At 41.0% G+C, this 17,821-nt stretch overlaps 2 protein-coding genes across 3 annotated transcripts in view; both read right to left on the bottom strand.

Moving 5' to 3' along the window:
* Positions 1-96: 96 nt before the first annotated feature.
* Positions 97-6,561, bottom strand: SNRPD1 (small nuclear ribonucleoprotein D1 polypeptide). Its single transcript, XM_033052180.1, has 4 exons — positions 6,453-6,561; positions 5,869-5,945; positions 3,306-3,497; positions 97-1,110 (listed from the first exon to the last, which is right to left on the bottom strand). Exons 1-4 carry the CDS (start codon positions 6,464-6,466, stop codon positions 1,034-1,036), a joined length of 360 nt encoding a protein of 119 aa, XP_032908071.1. The 5' UTR covers positions 6,467-6,561; the 3' UTR covers positions 97-1,033.
* An 853-nt stretch (positions 6,562-7,414) lies between these two features.
* The window catches only part of SACM1L (SAC1 like phosphatidylinositide phosphatase), a 32,254-nt gene continuing 21,847 nt past the window's right edge, over positions 7,415-17,821 (bottom strand). For both annotated transcript variants that reach the window (XM_033052151.1, XM_033052155.1), the window contains 11 exons: positions 17,609-17,695; positions 17,066-17,134; positions 16,901-16,980; positions 15,301-15,399; positions 12,094-12,232; positions 11,800-11,869; positions 11,637-11,709; positions 11,104-11,197; positions 10,927-11,019; positions 10,200-10,257; positions 7,415-9,513 (listed from right to left, as the gene is read on the bottom strand). In XM_033052151.1, coding sequence (XP_032908042.1) covers positions 9,377-9,513; positions 10,200-10,257; positions 10,927-11,019; positions 11,104-11,197; positions 11,637-11,709; positions 11,800-11,869; positions 12,094-12,232; positions 15,301-15,399; positions 16,901-16,980; positions 17,066-17,134; positions 17,609-17,695 — 999 coding nt within the window. In that variant the 3' untranslated portion in view covers positions 7,415-9,376. The remainder of the gene's footprint in view (positions 9,514-10,199; positions 10,258-10,926; positions 11,020-11,103; positions 11,198-11,636; positions 11,710-11,799; positions 11,870-12,093; positions 12,233-15,300; positions 15,400-16,900; positions 16,981-17,065; positions 17,135-17,608; positions 17,696-17,821) is intronic.

Raw genomic sequence — 17,821 nt, 5'->3', positions numbered from 1 at the left:
GTAGCAGTGCCTGTGTGGAAACATGAACAACCAAGCATGTTCCCGCACCAACATACCACCAAATACCCCCAAACCATTCAAGACACTTAGGCGTACTCGGTGTTTGAAATGACATCTGTATTTCATCAACAGGTGAAACTGTTGAAGTCTGGCAATGAGAACGTGACAATTGTTTTCCTAGATGGGAGTAATCCGCAGGATGGCATTGGGAGATAAATATGCCCAGAACTGCTTCTTTTATACCTATGTCCAGCAAAGCAGTGAATATATATATTTATATATGCATGTATCTATATATATACAATGTGTGAGCTGCACAATTTTCCCACCTCCAGAAGTAAGCTTCCAATTCTAGCATGCACTGTGCTGTACTTTGTATTTTCTAGGGATGTACTTTAAGTACCCTAGAAGGAGTCTGGGATAAGGCTGCTTTATGAGCCCCACCCAAAAAAATGTATGCCATATAATTAGTTTTGACAAAGTCCATATCCAGGTATTCTTTAATCATCAGATGTAACAATCCAACAATTCCATGGGCCTGGTTAATTTCCTTGTGTAAATGTTTTATAAAGAAATAAACACGTTTCAATTGCAAGCTTCAGGTAATAGAAAACATTAAAATTTTATCTATGAACTTTAAAGAAGGTCACTCTGAAGAACAATATTAGAGACAGAGGTTCTTAACACAGTGTCTTAACTATAGAACCATTAGAAGAAGGCAAGTGCCTTAGAAAAGAGGGATTAATTTCAAACATTTTTAAAGCACAACACAAGTCTCTTGTTCTGGGGCAAAAAGAAAGAGGAATTGTACAGCCCCCAGGGGTGGGCAAAATCTCGACAGTGACAACCAAGATCCATGTAGTCTGCAACAGCCCTAGAAACTGGACACATCTGCCTGCCTCCCCAGGCTTTGCTAACAAAGGAGAGACACCTTTTCACATTTCAGTTTATTAAAAATGGATACCATAAACAAGACCTATACAAAAAATAGCTGAAATTGCCCAGAATTTGGTAAGAGTTGCATAATGAGAAATTATCGTCTTGGGCCTCCTCTTCCTCTTCCACGACCTCGGCCTCTGCCACGGCCTCTTCCACGGCCTCTTCCAGCAACTTGGCAGGTAAAAGAAAAAGGGTAAATGTAGTGAGACCCAGGAATACTTTCATTTTCATCAAAACATTCTGTATTGAGCATAATCACCACACCACTTCCCTGTAATAAGACACTAAGTCTGTTAACGCTCAGTAAGTTTCAGGAAATATTTTCATCTTTTGTGTTACTTATTCCAGTATACAACTTACACAGACTACTGTCCATCCTTGGTTTCACTACAAGAAAACAAGGGCATAAACAGTTGGCTGCTCCCAAATGACTGAATAATCTGACAGGAAACCAGGATTTCTCTTTTTTTTCTATATATACAGAGTCAAGTTTTTTAGAGAGAAATGCAAATTTTGACATGCTGTGAGATTCCCAAACCCATCCTGTATCAGGCACCATGTGGAAGGTCAGCACTTTGAAAGGATCCCAGCATACAACAGCTCCTACTGGTCTCAGTGGTGCCTCTGCCAATTGCAGATGTGTTTCTAAGGCAAAGGTCTTGACTGTGCGCTCCCAGTTTCAATTACTGCTATTTAATTGTAAAGGGAAGACACAATCATAGGATAGTGCAGGCCACAAGCAACTGCTGAATGTCATATGACCCATAAGGTGATAACATGCCTTTGCATCTCTCTCCCGCAAAGAAATGTGACCCATCAGGTTGCAAGGACATTCTGCAAACTTTAGATTATTATTCCATTTCAAATGTGTTTGTGAGTACAGGGTTCAGAAAGATACTAAAAATTCTGCAGAAGCGGGTGGCTCTCTAAGAGCCACACTCAAGGAGCAGGCTGTGGGAATTAATCTGGGAATTATTCTAGGTTAGAAATGCAGAAAAGACAGAAGGAGCAGAGAACACAGGACAAATTTGACATAAAGTGTCATTATATTGCTGCTTATACACTGACCCTGTTAAATCTATGGAAGCGTCAACCCCAGCTGGATGATGATAGCATCAGCAGGCAGCAGTGCTCACCAAGCACCAGCATGCTTGGACCCCAGGCACACATGGTGCACACACCCCAGACAGCATCCTGCCTTTTTTCCTGACCACTGGCAAAGGACACGTCAAGGGTTTTACACTTCTGAAGCCCAAGGGCATTTATGGATTAAGGCAAAGCACAGCATAGCTTTAGTCTGAGAGCACTTCTACACACTGTGGATGCAGGGACCATCAAATGGGGGAAACTGGAGCTATCATGGCAGCTTTCCCCAAAGCTGATACCAAGTAGGGATGTTCTTGTTCACACCATGTCATAAGGTTCAGGAAAAAAGCAATGCAACCACACTCATTTCTCTGTGTGGTCAGATTGTTTTTAATGAACTTAGAGGAGCAAAGCCCCTTCTGGAAGCTTTATCTTTATTCCCTATTAAATCAGCAGCCACAGTGCTGGCACTTAGTGCTGCACAGCCGAGGTTCTTCACCAATGCAGAACATCCTGCACACCCACATACTTCAACACTAATTACAAGAGAAATGGTACAACATGATTTTAGAGCTCAATTAGCTTTCACTTACAGCTCACTGTTAAAAACACACAGATTAACTTGTGGGCAAAATATATACTACTGCTGCTGATTTCCTGGGGTTTGCTGGAGACTCATCTTTAATAGCGTGGATTAAACTTGAGTTACTGTCTATACCGTTAGGCTTCTAAGGAAAAGGAGTTTTACTCAGCAGCACTTTGAAAAAAAAAAGCTCCAGGAAGAGCAGAGACTGGAACACTACTGGGAGCCAAAGCTGGAGATGCACTCACTGGAATACAGCCATGATTCCCTCAGGTTCTCAAGTCTCTCAAATTCATGGATACCATTTTTATCCCCCACCAAATTTCAATGAACCATTCAACACCATTTGAGATACTGTCCTGTACTTATAATCTGTGTGAAGCTCCCCAGACAAACTGGGGAGACAGACATCTGGAGAAGAGGAAGTGTAAATTTCAAGTGTCAACTGTAAGACTCAGGTTAAGACTTATTCAAGCTGACAAACATTTACATTTTTGAAAACAGATGCATGAAAAGCCATAACACAACTTCATGTGAATGAAGCTCAGCAGATGCCAAGGCGATGGGCAAGGCAGACAGAGCCAGTACCGTGTCAAACCCTCACTGATGAAGGAATTCGATCAGACACCTTCAGACTCACAGTACTAAAATGCACACAAAGGCAGAACAAACACAGACTAGGAAAGCACAAACTCACCTGCTTCTCTTTTCTTGGATTTGACTTTTGGTTCAACATCCACTAGCAAAGTATCCAGAGGCAAACTGTCCGGCAGAATGAAGTAGCGGATGTTGTTCCCTCGAATGCTCAGTGTCTCCAGCTGTACGGGCTCTCTGTTCTTCAGTGTCATTTTCACTGCTTTAAGATGTGTGTTCATACTGACATCCACTCCTGAAACAACACAAGCCTGATTTCAAGGATGAGGTCTCTTCTTGCCTGTTTTTAAGTATGCACATGAAATGAGACTTATCCTGTTTATCAACACCTGCTTCGACCACTCATGAATTGCTGCTTCAGCCTGTCACAGAACAAAACTACATCTATTTTCTCTCTTGAATTATGCCAGTTACCATGAAGGGCCATTAGCTCCTCATGGTTAGAGATCTTTATCCAGGTCCTGGCAATAGTTGCTTTGCAAATGATTGAAATAACTCCTCTGAACAACAAAAATAAACTACTGCTTAGTACAGAAGGCTAATACTAGTCTTTTTTATTAGTTCTTTAAAAAGAAGTAAAACAAACCTTGGAGGAGGAAAAATAACCTGGATAATTTCCTTTTTCTATAAGCCTTAGGAAAGTCCAACCACAAAAGCAACATTTATCTTTTGATAAAACACATTCAACACTAGAGTGAATTTTCTATGAAAGTACATAAAATACCCAACTGCAAGGAACAACCAGTGGCTACAAACTCTGAGAATAGCCAGTACATAATAATTGTATGGAATCAGTACTGTGCACACTAAGCTGTATTATGCATAATCCCAAACTGGACAAAATATCCCATTTGGATGCATGTACTGTGTAACAGCCCTGAAAAGCAATAAAGAAAACCCCTAAGTTTTTATTTGGCATGTCCAGAGCTTTAGGTGGGATCTGATCTCCAGCTACAAAGATCAAAATGTCCTCTCCCCCTCCCTCTACATTTTACACCCAACCCAGTCCCTTATTTGGTGTGAGGGGCATTACACTCCCTGGTGCTGGGAGAAGAGGAGATTGTGCAATGTTTTTACAGATTCTTAGCAGAAAATGAGAGGCTTTGCTTGACGATTAAGCCTGAAAGAGTAGCGAGGTCAGGAGCCCAGCAGTATGTTTGCTTCCCCCATCTGGCTCAGTTCAGCAGAGCATGCTGCAATCGGGCACCTACTTAGCTCTAATCAAAGCTGATGGACCTGGCTGCAAAATAATGCCAGTTTTTAACACTGCCAAATCCCCAAAGATTGCTACCGGCCAAAGAAGCAACTCAGCAGTCCTCTGAATAAAATCCAAACTTAACAAGAGCTGTATCTTTTTTCTTTTTTTTTCCAAGCGTGCCTGGGCAGAAGAGCTTCTGAAAGCTGCCTGGGAATGAGTTTAGGAAGGGAGACGCAGCAGCTTCCTCAGCTCAGCCACGAGGGTTTGCCTCGTCAAACACAACATGCTCCACCTACATCATACCTGCTGTCTCTAAGTACAGCTCACAGGCACACTCTCTGAGCAACGTCCCTCACTGACGTTATTAAAGCAAATAAAACAGCTTGCACATGTTTTAATACCTGCGAACCACATAACGAGCCCTACAGAATTCCCTGCAATTTTCAGATCAGTGGTACAAAGAAGCACCTGGTAATCAGGAACTCCATTGAACCGACAGGACAGACCTCTGGCAGCAGCGGGGGAGTAGATTCTCTCGGCCAAGATTCCTCTTTGCCCTGATCCCACATCCAGCTCTGCGTTTTCAAACCCGCCTTTCATGAAATCGAACATATACAAATTTGCATTTCCATCTAGATTCACCTTAACAAAATACATGCCCAAGAGAAATAATTAACTTTATTTTTTAGATTAGAACCGCCTACATGCAAAATTTAACCAATTTAAGACCACATCAGCTGGAACAGATTGCCCAGAGAATCTGTGGATGTCCTATCCCTGGCAGTGCTCCAGGCCAGGCTGGATAGGGGCTTCGAGCAACCTGGTCTAGTGGAAGGTGTCCCTGAGCACGGCGGAGGGCTAAAACTGGATAGTCTTTAATGTCCCTTCCAACCCAAACCATTTTGTGACTCTGTGACCGTGCTACTAAAATTCTAAGAGACTACCAAGCAAGCTTTGGAAGAGTTTGCTTCCTTCCCCCCGAGCCTGTCTGCAAGCAAAGCTGCAGTTGGGCTCAGAGGCTCCCAGTGCTACACCAAATTTACAGCTCCCAGCAGAACCTTTAAAACAAAGAAATCTCTGACCACGTATGGACTCACCCACTACTACACATCAAAGACAATCCGTGACCCACTGAAATTTCCAAGTACTTTCGTGATTGCCAATGGAGAGCTGGCTGGTCACAGACCCCTCACTGTTTCCCAGCAACCCCCGACGATACCCAGACACTCTTGTAACACAAACACACCGCGCGCTTGCACACAAAGATATGAATTACAAAGCCCATCTCCTGCATTTTCCTGTGCCGGTCCCCGCAAGAGGGAGCACAGGACAAAAAAACTCATTCAAGCCGCGGCTGAAATTATCTACCAAAAGGCAAGGGGGAATATTTTGCTGCATCCTGCCGTACCTGTGATCGTTCCATGCACCTGCGTCCCATTTTTCAGCTCAATGGTCACAGTCTCATGGCTCAGCTTCATTAGAAACCTGGGAATTAAAAACGCATTAAAAAAACCCCAAACTCGCTCACTTCCACAATAAAGCCGTATGTGTTTGACAGGCAGCACCAAGCAGTTCCGCATCCTGAGCTCCCAAAGACAGCGTTCACGGATTATGCTGGGGATGCTCAGTGACACAGTCCACGTCTTGCCCAGCCACCGGCACCTGGAACGCCTGAGTGAAATGTTGCCGGATCCAGCATCTACTTCCAGGCGAAACGGCCATTATTGTACAAAGAAGGAACCATTTTAAAAATCGTTACAATCCCGGGAAGGCAACGCTAATCCAGTCCGGGGGGCTTCCCTCCAAAAAGGGGGAGGGAGGCTTTGTCGAGCGACCCGCGCAGGCCCCGGGGCGAGAGCGTGGTACAGCCCATTCCGGGCCGCTCCCGCGGGGGGAGAGCGCGGGCCGGCCCTGAGCGCGCGGGCTCGCCCGCCGCGGCCAGCCGCGGGCAATCCGCCTCCATCCGACCCCATCCGCGCCCAACCCGCTCACCTGACGAGCTTCATGGCGGCGGGCGGGCGGCCTCGGGCGAGGAGGAGAGGAGAGCCCCGAGCGCGGTGCGGCGGAGGCGCCTCTCGGTCAGGCCGCGCCGGGCCGCGCGCGCCAGAACGCGGCCGCGACAGTGCCCCCTAGCGGCTCGGGGGACCCGCCGCGAGCGCCGGGCAGGGCCTGGTCCCGCCCGTGGGGGTAGAGGGCGGGGAAAATGGGACGGCGGAAAGGTGAGGATGGGGGATGGCAAAGAGGGAGGGGGGGAAAAAGAAGGATGGGCATGGTGGGAAGGAGATGTAGATAGAAGTGAGGGGGCTTGGTCTGTGAAAACTTGTGTAAGATTTCACAACTACCAGTTTGCCTTCCTTAAAAATAAATTTTAGAAAAAAAATAGACTACTTCATTTTAAACCTGCTTTGAGCTTTACAAATAGGAAAAAAAATCCAAGGCCTAGAATCTGTAAAGCACTAATTTATTGTGAAAAAAGTTACAGCTTCAGGATCCAGAACTGTAATAGCAACAATTTTCTCCGTGTGTGTGTGTGTGTGTGTGTGTGTGTGTGTGTGTGTGAGTCTCTTCACCTAGTGAAGGTAAAAGGGAAAGGAAGAAGACACCTTGAATTTCCACCCTTCAGTATGGTCAATAAGACACTGAAGCACCATTGTGGGGAAAGAAGCAAAGAGCCACTGGTCCTGAGCAGAAGTGACACTGGGGAAGCAGCACTGGAGCACTCCAGCCACAGCAGCTCCAGAGAGAGATCCAGCCTTGGCTGACAGGAGCAGAACGTCATACAGTACAGACTGACATCAGGTACTTCATGAGATCATCAATGTTTGAATGACAATCCCCACCTGCAATGACCACACGCAAAACTGAAGCATCCTTCAGGCAGGCATGAAACAGCTCCTAAGGAACAATTTGGGAACAGTCTGTTCCAAAGTACAAAATGCATTGGAGACAGTACATCTAGAAAAGTTGAACATTTTATTGTCATTCAGGAGTAGCACACCATTTGTGATTTTAGAAACACAGACTCTTTGCAAAGCACTGAAACACAGGTGCCTTCCAACTTCTAAAACCTACATTATTCTACATCTTACAAACCTTTTGTATTAGCAATTCAAGTTTGGTCTTTGCTGCAACAAGTGCTTCACCAAAGATGCAACAACTTCGTTCTAGACTGCAAGACAACTGAGCCAAGTTTCAAATTCCACCTGCCAATGAGCCACCAGAACCACTGCCTTCAAATATTGAGTCTGTGATGTTCTTGTATTTTGTGCCCTTGAGGGAGTTCACCTTTGAAAATTTTAAGTTAGGAGGATTTACCAGTTAGCCATGAACTGGTAATTTTTCCATTACAGCATCTAGAAGCAAACAGATACTTTGCAAGTACTAGTGCTCATGAACAGGTTATGTTTACACAAAACCCAGAGAGGCCTCCAGAAACATTCAAGGTTAAAATGAACAGCTGCAAAAGAAAAAAAAAAATAAAAAGGAAGAATCTGTACATATTTTCAGTCATAACACAAGGGAACACTGGAGTATCAGTGTTTTGTTTTCTAGCTTCAAGTGACACCTGTGCTAGTCCTAGTAGTATTCTACATGTTTGTCTCTTCCCCCCATTAAATTTTATACTCACAATCTGAATATATAGCTGTACTCACAGAAAATATTAAACAATGAACAGTGTCTTAAGCAAGTTCCATGTCTGGTTTTAAGCAAACCATATAAAATAAGTGACAAAATGGTTTAAAATTGGTCCTTATTTTCATACAGCTTGGAAGCACTAAATTTAAAGACACACATTAACCAGCACAAGTTAGTCTGCAGCCTTTTTTTCTCCATTTTTTTCCTTAAAATAATGTGTTACAGTATCATGCATGAAAAGCAAGCTGCTGCTCCCAAGTAGAAATACCGAATTTAGACTTACTGCTTTCTCCTCAGGCTGTTATTCCTTTTTTCACAAATTATTTCAACATAACCAAGGACAGAGGCAGCTAATTAGCAAAACAATACGAAGTTTATCTTTTATGTTGTGACCCACTCTTAAAGTAATGAAGTACTTTGGAACTTTAGCATAAAGAAGGTTGAATAAACACTGCAAAGGACTTTTACATTCTTTGATTTTGTTTACATCTTCAGAAAGAAAATTCTACATTTTAACTCACTAACTACTGGATTTTCATATGGAGACTGTATTACTGAAACAATGCAAGACATCTGCAATTTCAGGAACATCCAATTACACTGCCCTTTTCTCCCCAACAATGATTAGCAGAATATTGCATCAGTTCTAGATAAACAAGACAGGACAAAAACCTCATTTTAGAATAGCATTAGGATTCAAGAATCTTTCATATTTAGTGAAAAGAATCCACACACAAATATGCACGAAGGACCCCTTAACACAGACTTTATCACAACAAATGTAATCCAGTTGGAAGTCTGGACCTAGACTTTTTATTGTTATGACACCATATTTGTTCAGAGACCACTATCAGATGTTCCATTATTAATGCTTCAGCATTTGGGTATTTTGAGACACTAACAGCATTAGAGCTCTCTCCAGTCAAGACCAAAAAACCAGCTGCAACAACCCAGGTGGAGTACGAGTTAAGCAGTCCACTTAAGCTCCAAAACATCCCAGACACCAAAAAGCTGGCTTTTGTCTTTGCATAAAGCCAGTAAGAGTGGAGCCCTGTCCACTAATGCAATATTCCAAAGACCATTGCAACTAAGACTGTCAAGTCAGGTCTCAGTTGAAAGCTACCACCACCACAGGACACTATTTCCTTACCCCTGACCCCCGCCATTGCCAAGGAAGAATGTTCATAAGAGCATTTTTTGGTGTGGAAAGCAGGTCAGTAGAGACTCCAAGTGTGGCTTGAAGAATCCTCAGTACCAAGCCGCTTTCCACACACACAAATTCAGTCCATCTTCTCCTTCTGGACCAGTTTGGGTGCATCTACAAAATCCTTGCCATTGTAAAGAATAATAGCAAAAGTTCCAAAGCTGGCACTTCCCCAGAAAAGCACATAGGCCAGTGTCTCAGTCCATGTATCACCTGAGAAGCAGAGTCAGATAAAACTTTTAGCTCATTATCTCCAGTTAGCAGATAGCTTTACTTTAGGACAAATGCAAATATTTCAAGCTCTTCCTCAGATCAGTCATCAAATGAAATCAGAAGTCTCTCACAGATCTTCTGTTTCCCTGCCTTGGAAAATTTGTATTTGCCACACAGTTCTTGGAACACATTGAACAGAGCTCTATGGAAGTCAATCAAGAATTTAACCGGCAGTAGTGTTAGAAAATTCAGGGCAAAAGCAAAAGGCAAAAGCCTTCACCACTCCCAACACAGATTTAGATTAAAGGGAGATCCATCAGAACCAGGCTTATGCCTGTATCTGACAGTTCTAAACTGTCTTTCTGCCCAAAATTAGACGAATATTCCTCTGGGGCTTCTCCAGCCTACAATAAAGCTACAGGTCTACAAAGGTGCATCTAAATTTGGGAATAATTAACTGTCCCTTAATTGACTTTTACATGAGTTTTAACATTGTTTTCTATAGCACCTCAGTTTTTTCTTTATTAATGATCCAGTGCTAAACCTCAAACTCCAGAGCCATGTTCAAAGCACCTTTTAGAATGACTGAGAGGCTATTCTATACTGAACACTTACTGGTAACCATTTACACAAAGTTCACAGAGAAACAAGCCAGATGAATAAAACTAAACTCAGTAGTGACTTACCAGCCATTAGCAAACAAATAATGCACATGGAGAAAGCAACGACCATAATAATAGGCAACTGAGGAAAGAAAAACAGAATAATCACTCGATACAGCAGTACATATGTTCCTTAATTTCCTTTAAGATGTGTTTTACTGTAAAGCTATTTACTTGCTTTGCTTCTCAATTCACCTGCATTCAGGTACAAATAAAAGTTTGGATAGTTCCAAAATTACTGAACACAGTCCTCCAAATTATGTTTAGAATTGAAATATACCTCCTGTGCATTGAAAGAGAGGTTGAGGTTTATGCTTTGTTTAAAAAAAATTACACCAGTTAAGCCCATTATGTTCCCAAATCCCATTTTGAAATAGAACGGGAAGGGTGAAAAAAAATGAAGAGTGTGGGGGTTTTGTGCTACAGTCTATGCTTCTGCATGAAGTATGAGAAAGGAACTCCACAAGTTTCTTCTGCAGAAGGAAATAGTCATTGATAGTGACTAGTAGAATTTTCCACCTGGTGAAGCATATTTTAAAAAAAGCAAGCAGCAGTTTTTCCAATACCTCAAGGACACTCCATTTTCTGTCAAGGGAACAGTCTGGGTTTAATCCTATAAGCAGGTACTGTAGAAACATTACCAGATCACAGGGATGCTTCATGACTAACAGACAAGTCCTACTCAGGCATGATGAAGCCAGTGACTGAATGGTTGTGTTTTTCTTATCACAAATAAAGTCTCCATACTCACAGCTAGGAACTTCCAATCTTTCTTGACATGTAAAGGACTAGCAGGTTCTACTTCATCCACTGAATAATTTCCAAGAAAAAGATCAATAGCATCCTGGAAGAGAAAGGGAGGGTAAAAGTTCGAGTGCACAGCAATGTTTATCAAATACATTTCCCCATAGTTAAAAGCTTAACTTACTTGTCTAAATCCATCAGAAAAGTTGTTTTTGTAGTAACGTATTAATGAGTTCCAGCCATCCATTATTAAACCCCACTGAGTTCTTTTACCAGTTCTGGAAAAAGAAATTGTGAAAAATGTTTAAACTAGATGCATAAATTCAAGATTATAATTTCAGATTTATATTCTGTCATTATCCAGATGTGTACATTAAATCAAAACCTGCACAGGAACACACCTAGTGCTGCCACTGCATTATAACTATACATAACAAAATTGGAAAATAAAGTGACACTTCTTTCCATCAGACAACATACATACATGTACATCTTCATGGCACACTGTCTTGGTTTTAATTTCCAGACAGCCTTTACTTTCATAAAAACACAGCAAAGAATCTGGAAATTTCAGTCTCACTTTTTACCAACTGAACAGTTCCAAAAACGTCATTTATAGCCTAAGCCCCAGATCAATAACCTTCTCAGATATGAGGGCTTCAAAATCCCAAACATGCTCAAAAACCCAGAATGCTCTTACAAGAAAGGCTGACTTACCTGGTGTAATCGGTCTTTAAGGCACCAGTTCCAGCATATTGCTTGGCACAAGCATTAGCATTATCAGCCCACGCTGTGAATAGGAAAACAATAAGAAATATTAAGGAAGTTATATACTCTCTTCAGAAAAAAAGTCATTGTTTGAACTCTATAAACAACCTACCATTTTTGTAGATTTTCTCAAAGTCTGCCTGCTCTTCAATTCTCTGTCCCACATGCAGAACACCTAGTCTCTGGAATAAAAAGCACATTAAGGCTTGCCAGGAGTTTGTTAAAAAATTAGGATTTGCTTTCAGAAAAAGCTGTATTTATCAAACTTGAGTCTAGTCAATACAGCTCAAGTAAGTAGTACAGTAACTCCACTATGCAAGCTCTTACTGGAGCCTTGAGATTACATTTCCATTCCAAATGGAAAGCCTCTTTCCTCTTCAAGGTTGTCAAAGAGTAAAATATTTACCTGAAGCTGGGCCTGGAGGGACCTGCGTGCTAACAAGCTCTGGATCACATTAGTCCGATCCAGGCAATCCATGCAGTTACTGCGGAACGTTCCTTCCTGCTGAGTCACAATTTTGCCCTCTGAGTCAACTAGAAAGTAACTAACACATACAATACATGTATTTAGAGATAACAGTCCATATAAATCACATGTTCCACAAGTAAATATCCTAGCAACCAAAACAATTGTCCAGAGCATTTAATGAGTGCTCAGCCATGTCTTCAAACTTTGATGCCTCCCTGAATTGTTGCCATGCTGAAAAACAGCATTGATGGACGAACAGTTAGCAATCTTGGGGCAGAATTCTCTCTTACCATTCAGAAAGTCAATCAGCAATATTGAGTTATATGCCACTGGGAAGAGCAGCTTCTGGTGCAAAATCAGGGACTTGTGTTTCTCGTTTTTTTCCCAGTAATTTTAGTGTCCCAACTCGACATATATGAAGATCAGCAGCAGAGCCTAACAGCAGAAGTAACCAGATTTGTTTATAAGTGGTCACCTGTCCAATCCAGTCACCAATGCATAAAAAGTTATCTAAGTTGTCAGGTACACTTCCTCCAGGACGGTACTCAGATTTTTTTTTAAGGGCGCTTACAAAATACGGAAGAATCTGCTACTGTTACATGCCATTCTCTCCATTATGTGAGCATGTGGGGGAAGCAGTTATTCCCCCTTGCATGTGCTAATTATTATCTCAGTCTTTTAAATCCACTAAACTAGGTGTTTCCAGCAGTTGGTAACAAACAGCTCATCTTAAATACTGAATTGCACACATGCATTCAAACACTGAGCTGGTAGAACAAATATTCCAACTTACTTATCAGCTGGATGTGTGAATGGGACAGAACTATGCCTGTCCTGCCACACTATGAGACTTTCAGCTGTCTACAGGTTTACAGATTATAATCTATACATTAATTTACTCCAATATCTAATTATGAGCTCTGTTACTGTAGAGCATTTTTCTCAAGTCTAGAGTAGTGCAGTACTATGATCAGGGGCCTTAGAAGCATATGAATTCACTTGGATTAACTTTGTGGAGTTTTTTTAAGAGTCATTTTCATCATTCATGCACTAGTTTTGTTAAACGATGTTTTATATTGTTGAAGATGAAAGCAGACAATAATACTTGTGAAATCTTCCTTCCCCCCTCAAGTTTTGCCTACAACTCATATCAGGATCAGATAGTTTGTTATTATTCTAACAAAAATGTCTATTCTTAAATGCTGCATCTCCTATATCTGCACTAAAAAAATTAAAAACTATCAAAAAAACACCTCCACAAACTCAGCTCTCCTTTCTGACAGATCTTCCACAACTGGATTTAGCCAGTAGAAAATAAGAGTTAGAGGTCACAAAATTATTTTCTATGTGGATCAGAACTTAGACTTTCCTGTTCCTACTTAAGCAATAGTCATTACAGATGAAATAAAACAAATTAAGTTAGAGCTGGACTAATCTTGAGAAAGAGTCTTCAATTTTGTAACTTGTTGAAGAGATGGTTTTTTTTTTTTCTTCATTTCAAGAAATCTGGTTATTTTCTATGCCTCCAATGGCAGCTAACAGTGAACAAGTTAAGGGACTCAGTATTAATTCTAAGAATAAAGGATCCTTGCTGTATAAGAAAAACCTACAATCTTATTTCTCCTTATTTTAGGTGCTCAAAGTCAATTTATTCATTAGGTCTTTATAAGTTTTTGAAAAAGACCTTAAGTGACTTTTCATGAGTTTTTCATAAAGACTTTTTTTTTTGTGGTGGACAGAGAATATTACCTTATGTAAGTTAATATTTATATATAATGATTTATATAATTCCCATAGCCATCACTCCAGGCAAGAGACTTTATTAACAAGACTCCTGTTCTAGTCTACACCTTACCCCATTTTGTTTTGTCAGGATAGACTATACTGCTGCTAGTTTTGTAACGTTTTAGCTGATCTACTTTGTGCTTTAGTCACAAGGCTACAGGAACAGGAAGGAAGCAATCAGAAAAGCAGAACATAATAACCTATTTCCCTAGCAATATACAAGTCTACAAGTAACTGGAACCAAAAACACACTTGTGGGACTTAAGACTTTCACGACTATAAGGTGCACCCTTTTGACTAAAATTTTGATTGAAACCTGAGGTGCATCTTATAATCCAGTGCACCTTATATATGGACAAAGTTTGGAAATTTGCCAACCCGGAGGTGTGAGCCATGAGTTGCACCAGCTGTAAGAGCCACGCCAGCCAGGGCCAGGGGTGGGCTGGAGTACCAGGGCCCGCGGTACAGGGAGGGCGCCTGGGGCTGCGTTTAAAGGCTACGCCAATCTGTGAAAAATGTTTGCAAATTGAGCACTTGCCAGTAAACTCCGCGGTCGCACAATTCCATTACTAATTCGTTATTTTGTGTTTTGCACGCGGATCCTCGCTGCAAGAAAAAAAAAGTGCACCTTATAGTCTGGTGCGCCTTATATATGGACAAAGTTTGGAAATTTGCTGACACCCAGAAGTGTGCCTTATAATCCAGTGTGCCTTACAGTCGTGAAATTACTGTAATTTGGACATTTTGCATATTTCTATATGACTAAAGAAAATGAGTATTTGTTTCCCTGTGGGTTATTTATATCAGCAAGGGCTAACAACCAATGCCAGTGCAAGGTTTGGAGCCACAACAGTGTATATGTTAGAGAAAACCCTTTTACAAATGCCTGTGGAAGGAACATCCTGTGTTTTACATTATGTGGCAGAACAGTTTCCTGTCAACACCACCTGGAATTACTACAGATGAAAAAATATTAATCCAAGGAGACTTTCTTTTAAATAGCTCCAGCTGTATGCATGTTCATTTTTTTGTCTAACCTTTCACCTAACCTTACAAAGGCAGCTCTTGTCACAGCTCAGGGTTGCTGCAATTCTCAGACCTCAGGGTTGCTGCAATTCTCAGACCCATTTTATTGAGAGGTAACATGGGCTTTACATCTTACCCCCCGCAATAGGCCTCTAACCTTGCACACGGTATCAGCAAGACACCAGAGATATGGACACATTAATACACACAAATGCATCTTCTTCACAGAAGATTACAGGTCTGTGTTACTGTGCCTTAATGCAAGACAATAGAAACTATGAGGAAGTGGTCTCATTTTAACAGCACAAAGGTAAAAGAACTGCAGAGCCTTACCTGAACTCATCTTGCTGGTCTGCCAGTTGATCCATCAAAATCTGAAGCCGATCCCACCTCATCCGACTGCACTCTTTATGGAAGTCAAATGCCACGTACCTGCTCAGAGAGAGAAGTATTTTTCCAGATTACATATGTACTGCAGTAAAGCTTTCAGAAAACCCTACAGCACAAAGGTGATCTATAAAACAGGTAGTGACAGAGGATTTGTTTTTCTTTAGAGATGACTTTCAGCAGAACTGCAGATTTTGTCAGTGCTCTGTAATCTTCCTGGTACTGCACCCTTAGGGTGAATGGTGACAGCATTTAAATTTTTTTGCTAAATGCTACTAGTCTGGGGAAGCACACATTGAGTTCCAGGTTCTATGTATGTTCCATTCTATGTTCTGGCTAATATTTTTCCTCCAGAAAGTACAGAAGGGATATAAATCTTATTTAATGTTTATTTTTTCCCCCACCAGGATTATTTTGTTCTCTATTCACTTTGAACTAGACACAGGCATTGAAATCCAACATTTTTTGCTGGCATAATTCCCTCGATAACTCTAGAAACCTGAGACAGGTTCTGTTCAAGTAGCTAACCTAACTGTCATAAGAAAATTAAGCAGCTACTGACTTGGAACAAAATTTTAACAGCCAATTTCTGGCAAGAAGTGCTCCTTGATTAATTAAACATTCAAATATATATGTTTGCTGTGAATTACAGGGCATTCATTACATTCTTCCTGTCAAGCATTCATAGCCCAAAAGTTATTTGTCAAGATTTCAGGACTATGCATGAAGAAAGATACATAGTCCTGAAATCTATACAAGTCTATACACACTGAAACAAGCAACTGAAGTCTTGAGTTTACTCTGGCAGGTAAACACCATGAAAAACAAATCATCCAAGAAAATAGATTTTGACAGCAATAGTAAAATAGGGCTGCTAAACATCACTTTTGAACATATACAGAACATCACCAAAATGCACCCTCACATAATTTCACATCTTGGTTTCCACTAGATGACTTTAAAGCAAATATGCAGAGAATAAAAAAAACACAGCATAGTAACTTCAAAGATAAGGTAGAGGGGCAAATATCTGGGAGAGCTGGATGCAAACCCTCCCTCCAAAAGTTAATGAAAGCAAGCACAGACAGGTTGTAAGACTGCGTACTGCATTCGTATTCCCACAAAGAAATGGAATTTCTCATAATCCAAGTGCATTCTCCACTCTTGGCCCATTGTTACACTGAGCTCCAGGCATTTAAATTACTTGTTCCATTACTGTTCCATCCTGTTTTGCTCACGCTCAGCACTCCCTCACTAAGTTAGCAATGTAATCAAGCCCTTTTGCCAGAAGCCAGTTTTACAGGGCATGATTTTATTTTTCCTAAAATGCAGAATACCTCCATCGCATAACTATGACTCCAATACATTGCCTCTGAATTTCCTTCTTTATTCTGCCTGTGTCCTCTCTTAGCAAGTTACTTCATAAACATAAAATGCAAATAAATCACAGTTTTGGTAAAGGCCCCCAAAGAGCTGACCACTCTGCGAGTTGCAGAAGCAACAATTAACTTGCAGCACAAAATGTATCATTTTATGCCACATGTACCTGACCATTCCATTTGCCATGCTGTTCACCATTTTTGAGAAGGTTTGCTCAAGAGGCTTTTCTGAGCCTTTTTGGTTAACCTGGGAAAAGGGAAAACAGAGATAGAATTACTCAGAAGCCTGCTTAAAATAAGAACTTTTTCAGGAAGAAAAAGTGAAAGCATACCAAGTTGACAATCATTTGCTTTCCATAGCTAATTATTTGTGAATCAAAATGTCTTTGGAAGCCATCCATCTAGGAGAGAAAGGAAATGTGTTGACAGATGCACAATACTATTAAGATCTGTGCTTTACAAGAAACCTCCATTATCATCTCTTTGATGATTCTTACAGCTGTTTGATGTTCTCTATTGCGCCAATACATTCCCACTTTCCTTCTCCTAGTCCACTCATTATACATGCTACAGATAAGCTGCATTGTACAGCTACTAAAACTGCTGCAAACTGAATCCAAAGAGAAACTACCGCCACTGATGTCTGCATTTTTTTGGCCTTTGAATTCATATAAGAAGTACAAGGTTCTAGCTATAAGAACACAGCTACAAGAACATAGCTATAAGAATAGCAAGGTTTCTTGCTATTGCTTTTAAAAAATAAAGCTCAATCCAGTATTGCCGATTTCTACTCTTCTGATTACAGTTTGCTACCCTACCACACAAACATGAGCCCAATAACATGTTAAAACCCCAAGACACAAACACTCACATACATGATTTACTGACTTGCTGATCTGTGGCTTTGGTTTATACTTGAGATTTGGTCTTTGAGACCAAAAAAAAGGAATAGATCCACGGGTCTGCAAAAGAGTGGAAACAGTTTTAAACAGTAGAATTTACAAAACTCACTTGACATTTAAAAACAAAGCAGACTGGTTTATTTTGTTATGCAAATAAAATTAAACAGACTGAATTAGCTTATCTTA

The sequence above is a fragment of the Catharus ustulatus genome, chromosome 1 (genome assembly GCF_009819885.2).
Source record: "Catharus ustulatus isolate bCatUst1 chromosome 1, bCatUst1.pri.v2, whole genome shotgun sequence".
Lineage (NCBI taxonomy): Eukaryota > Metazoa > Chordata > Aves > Passeriformes > Turdidae > Catharus > Catharus ustulatus.
Note: the sequence above shows the minus strand (reverse complement) of the source record. Positions and strands in the feature narration are given on the sequence as shown.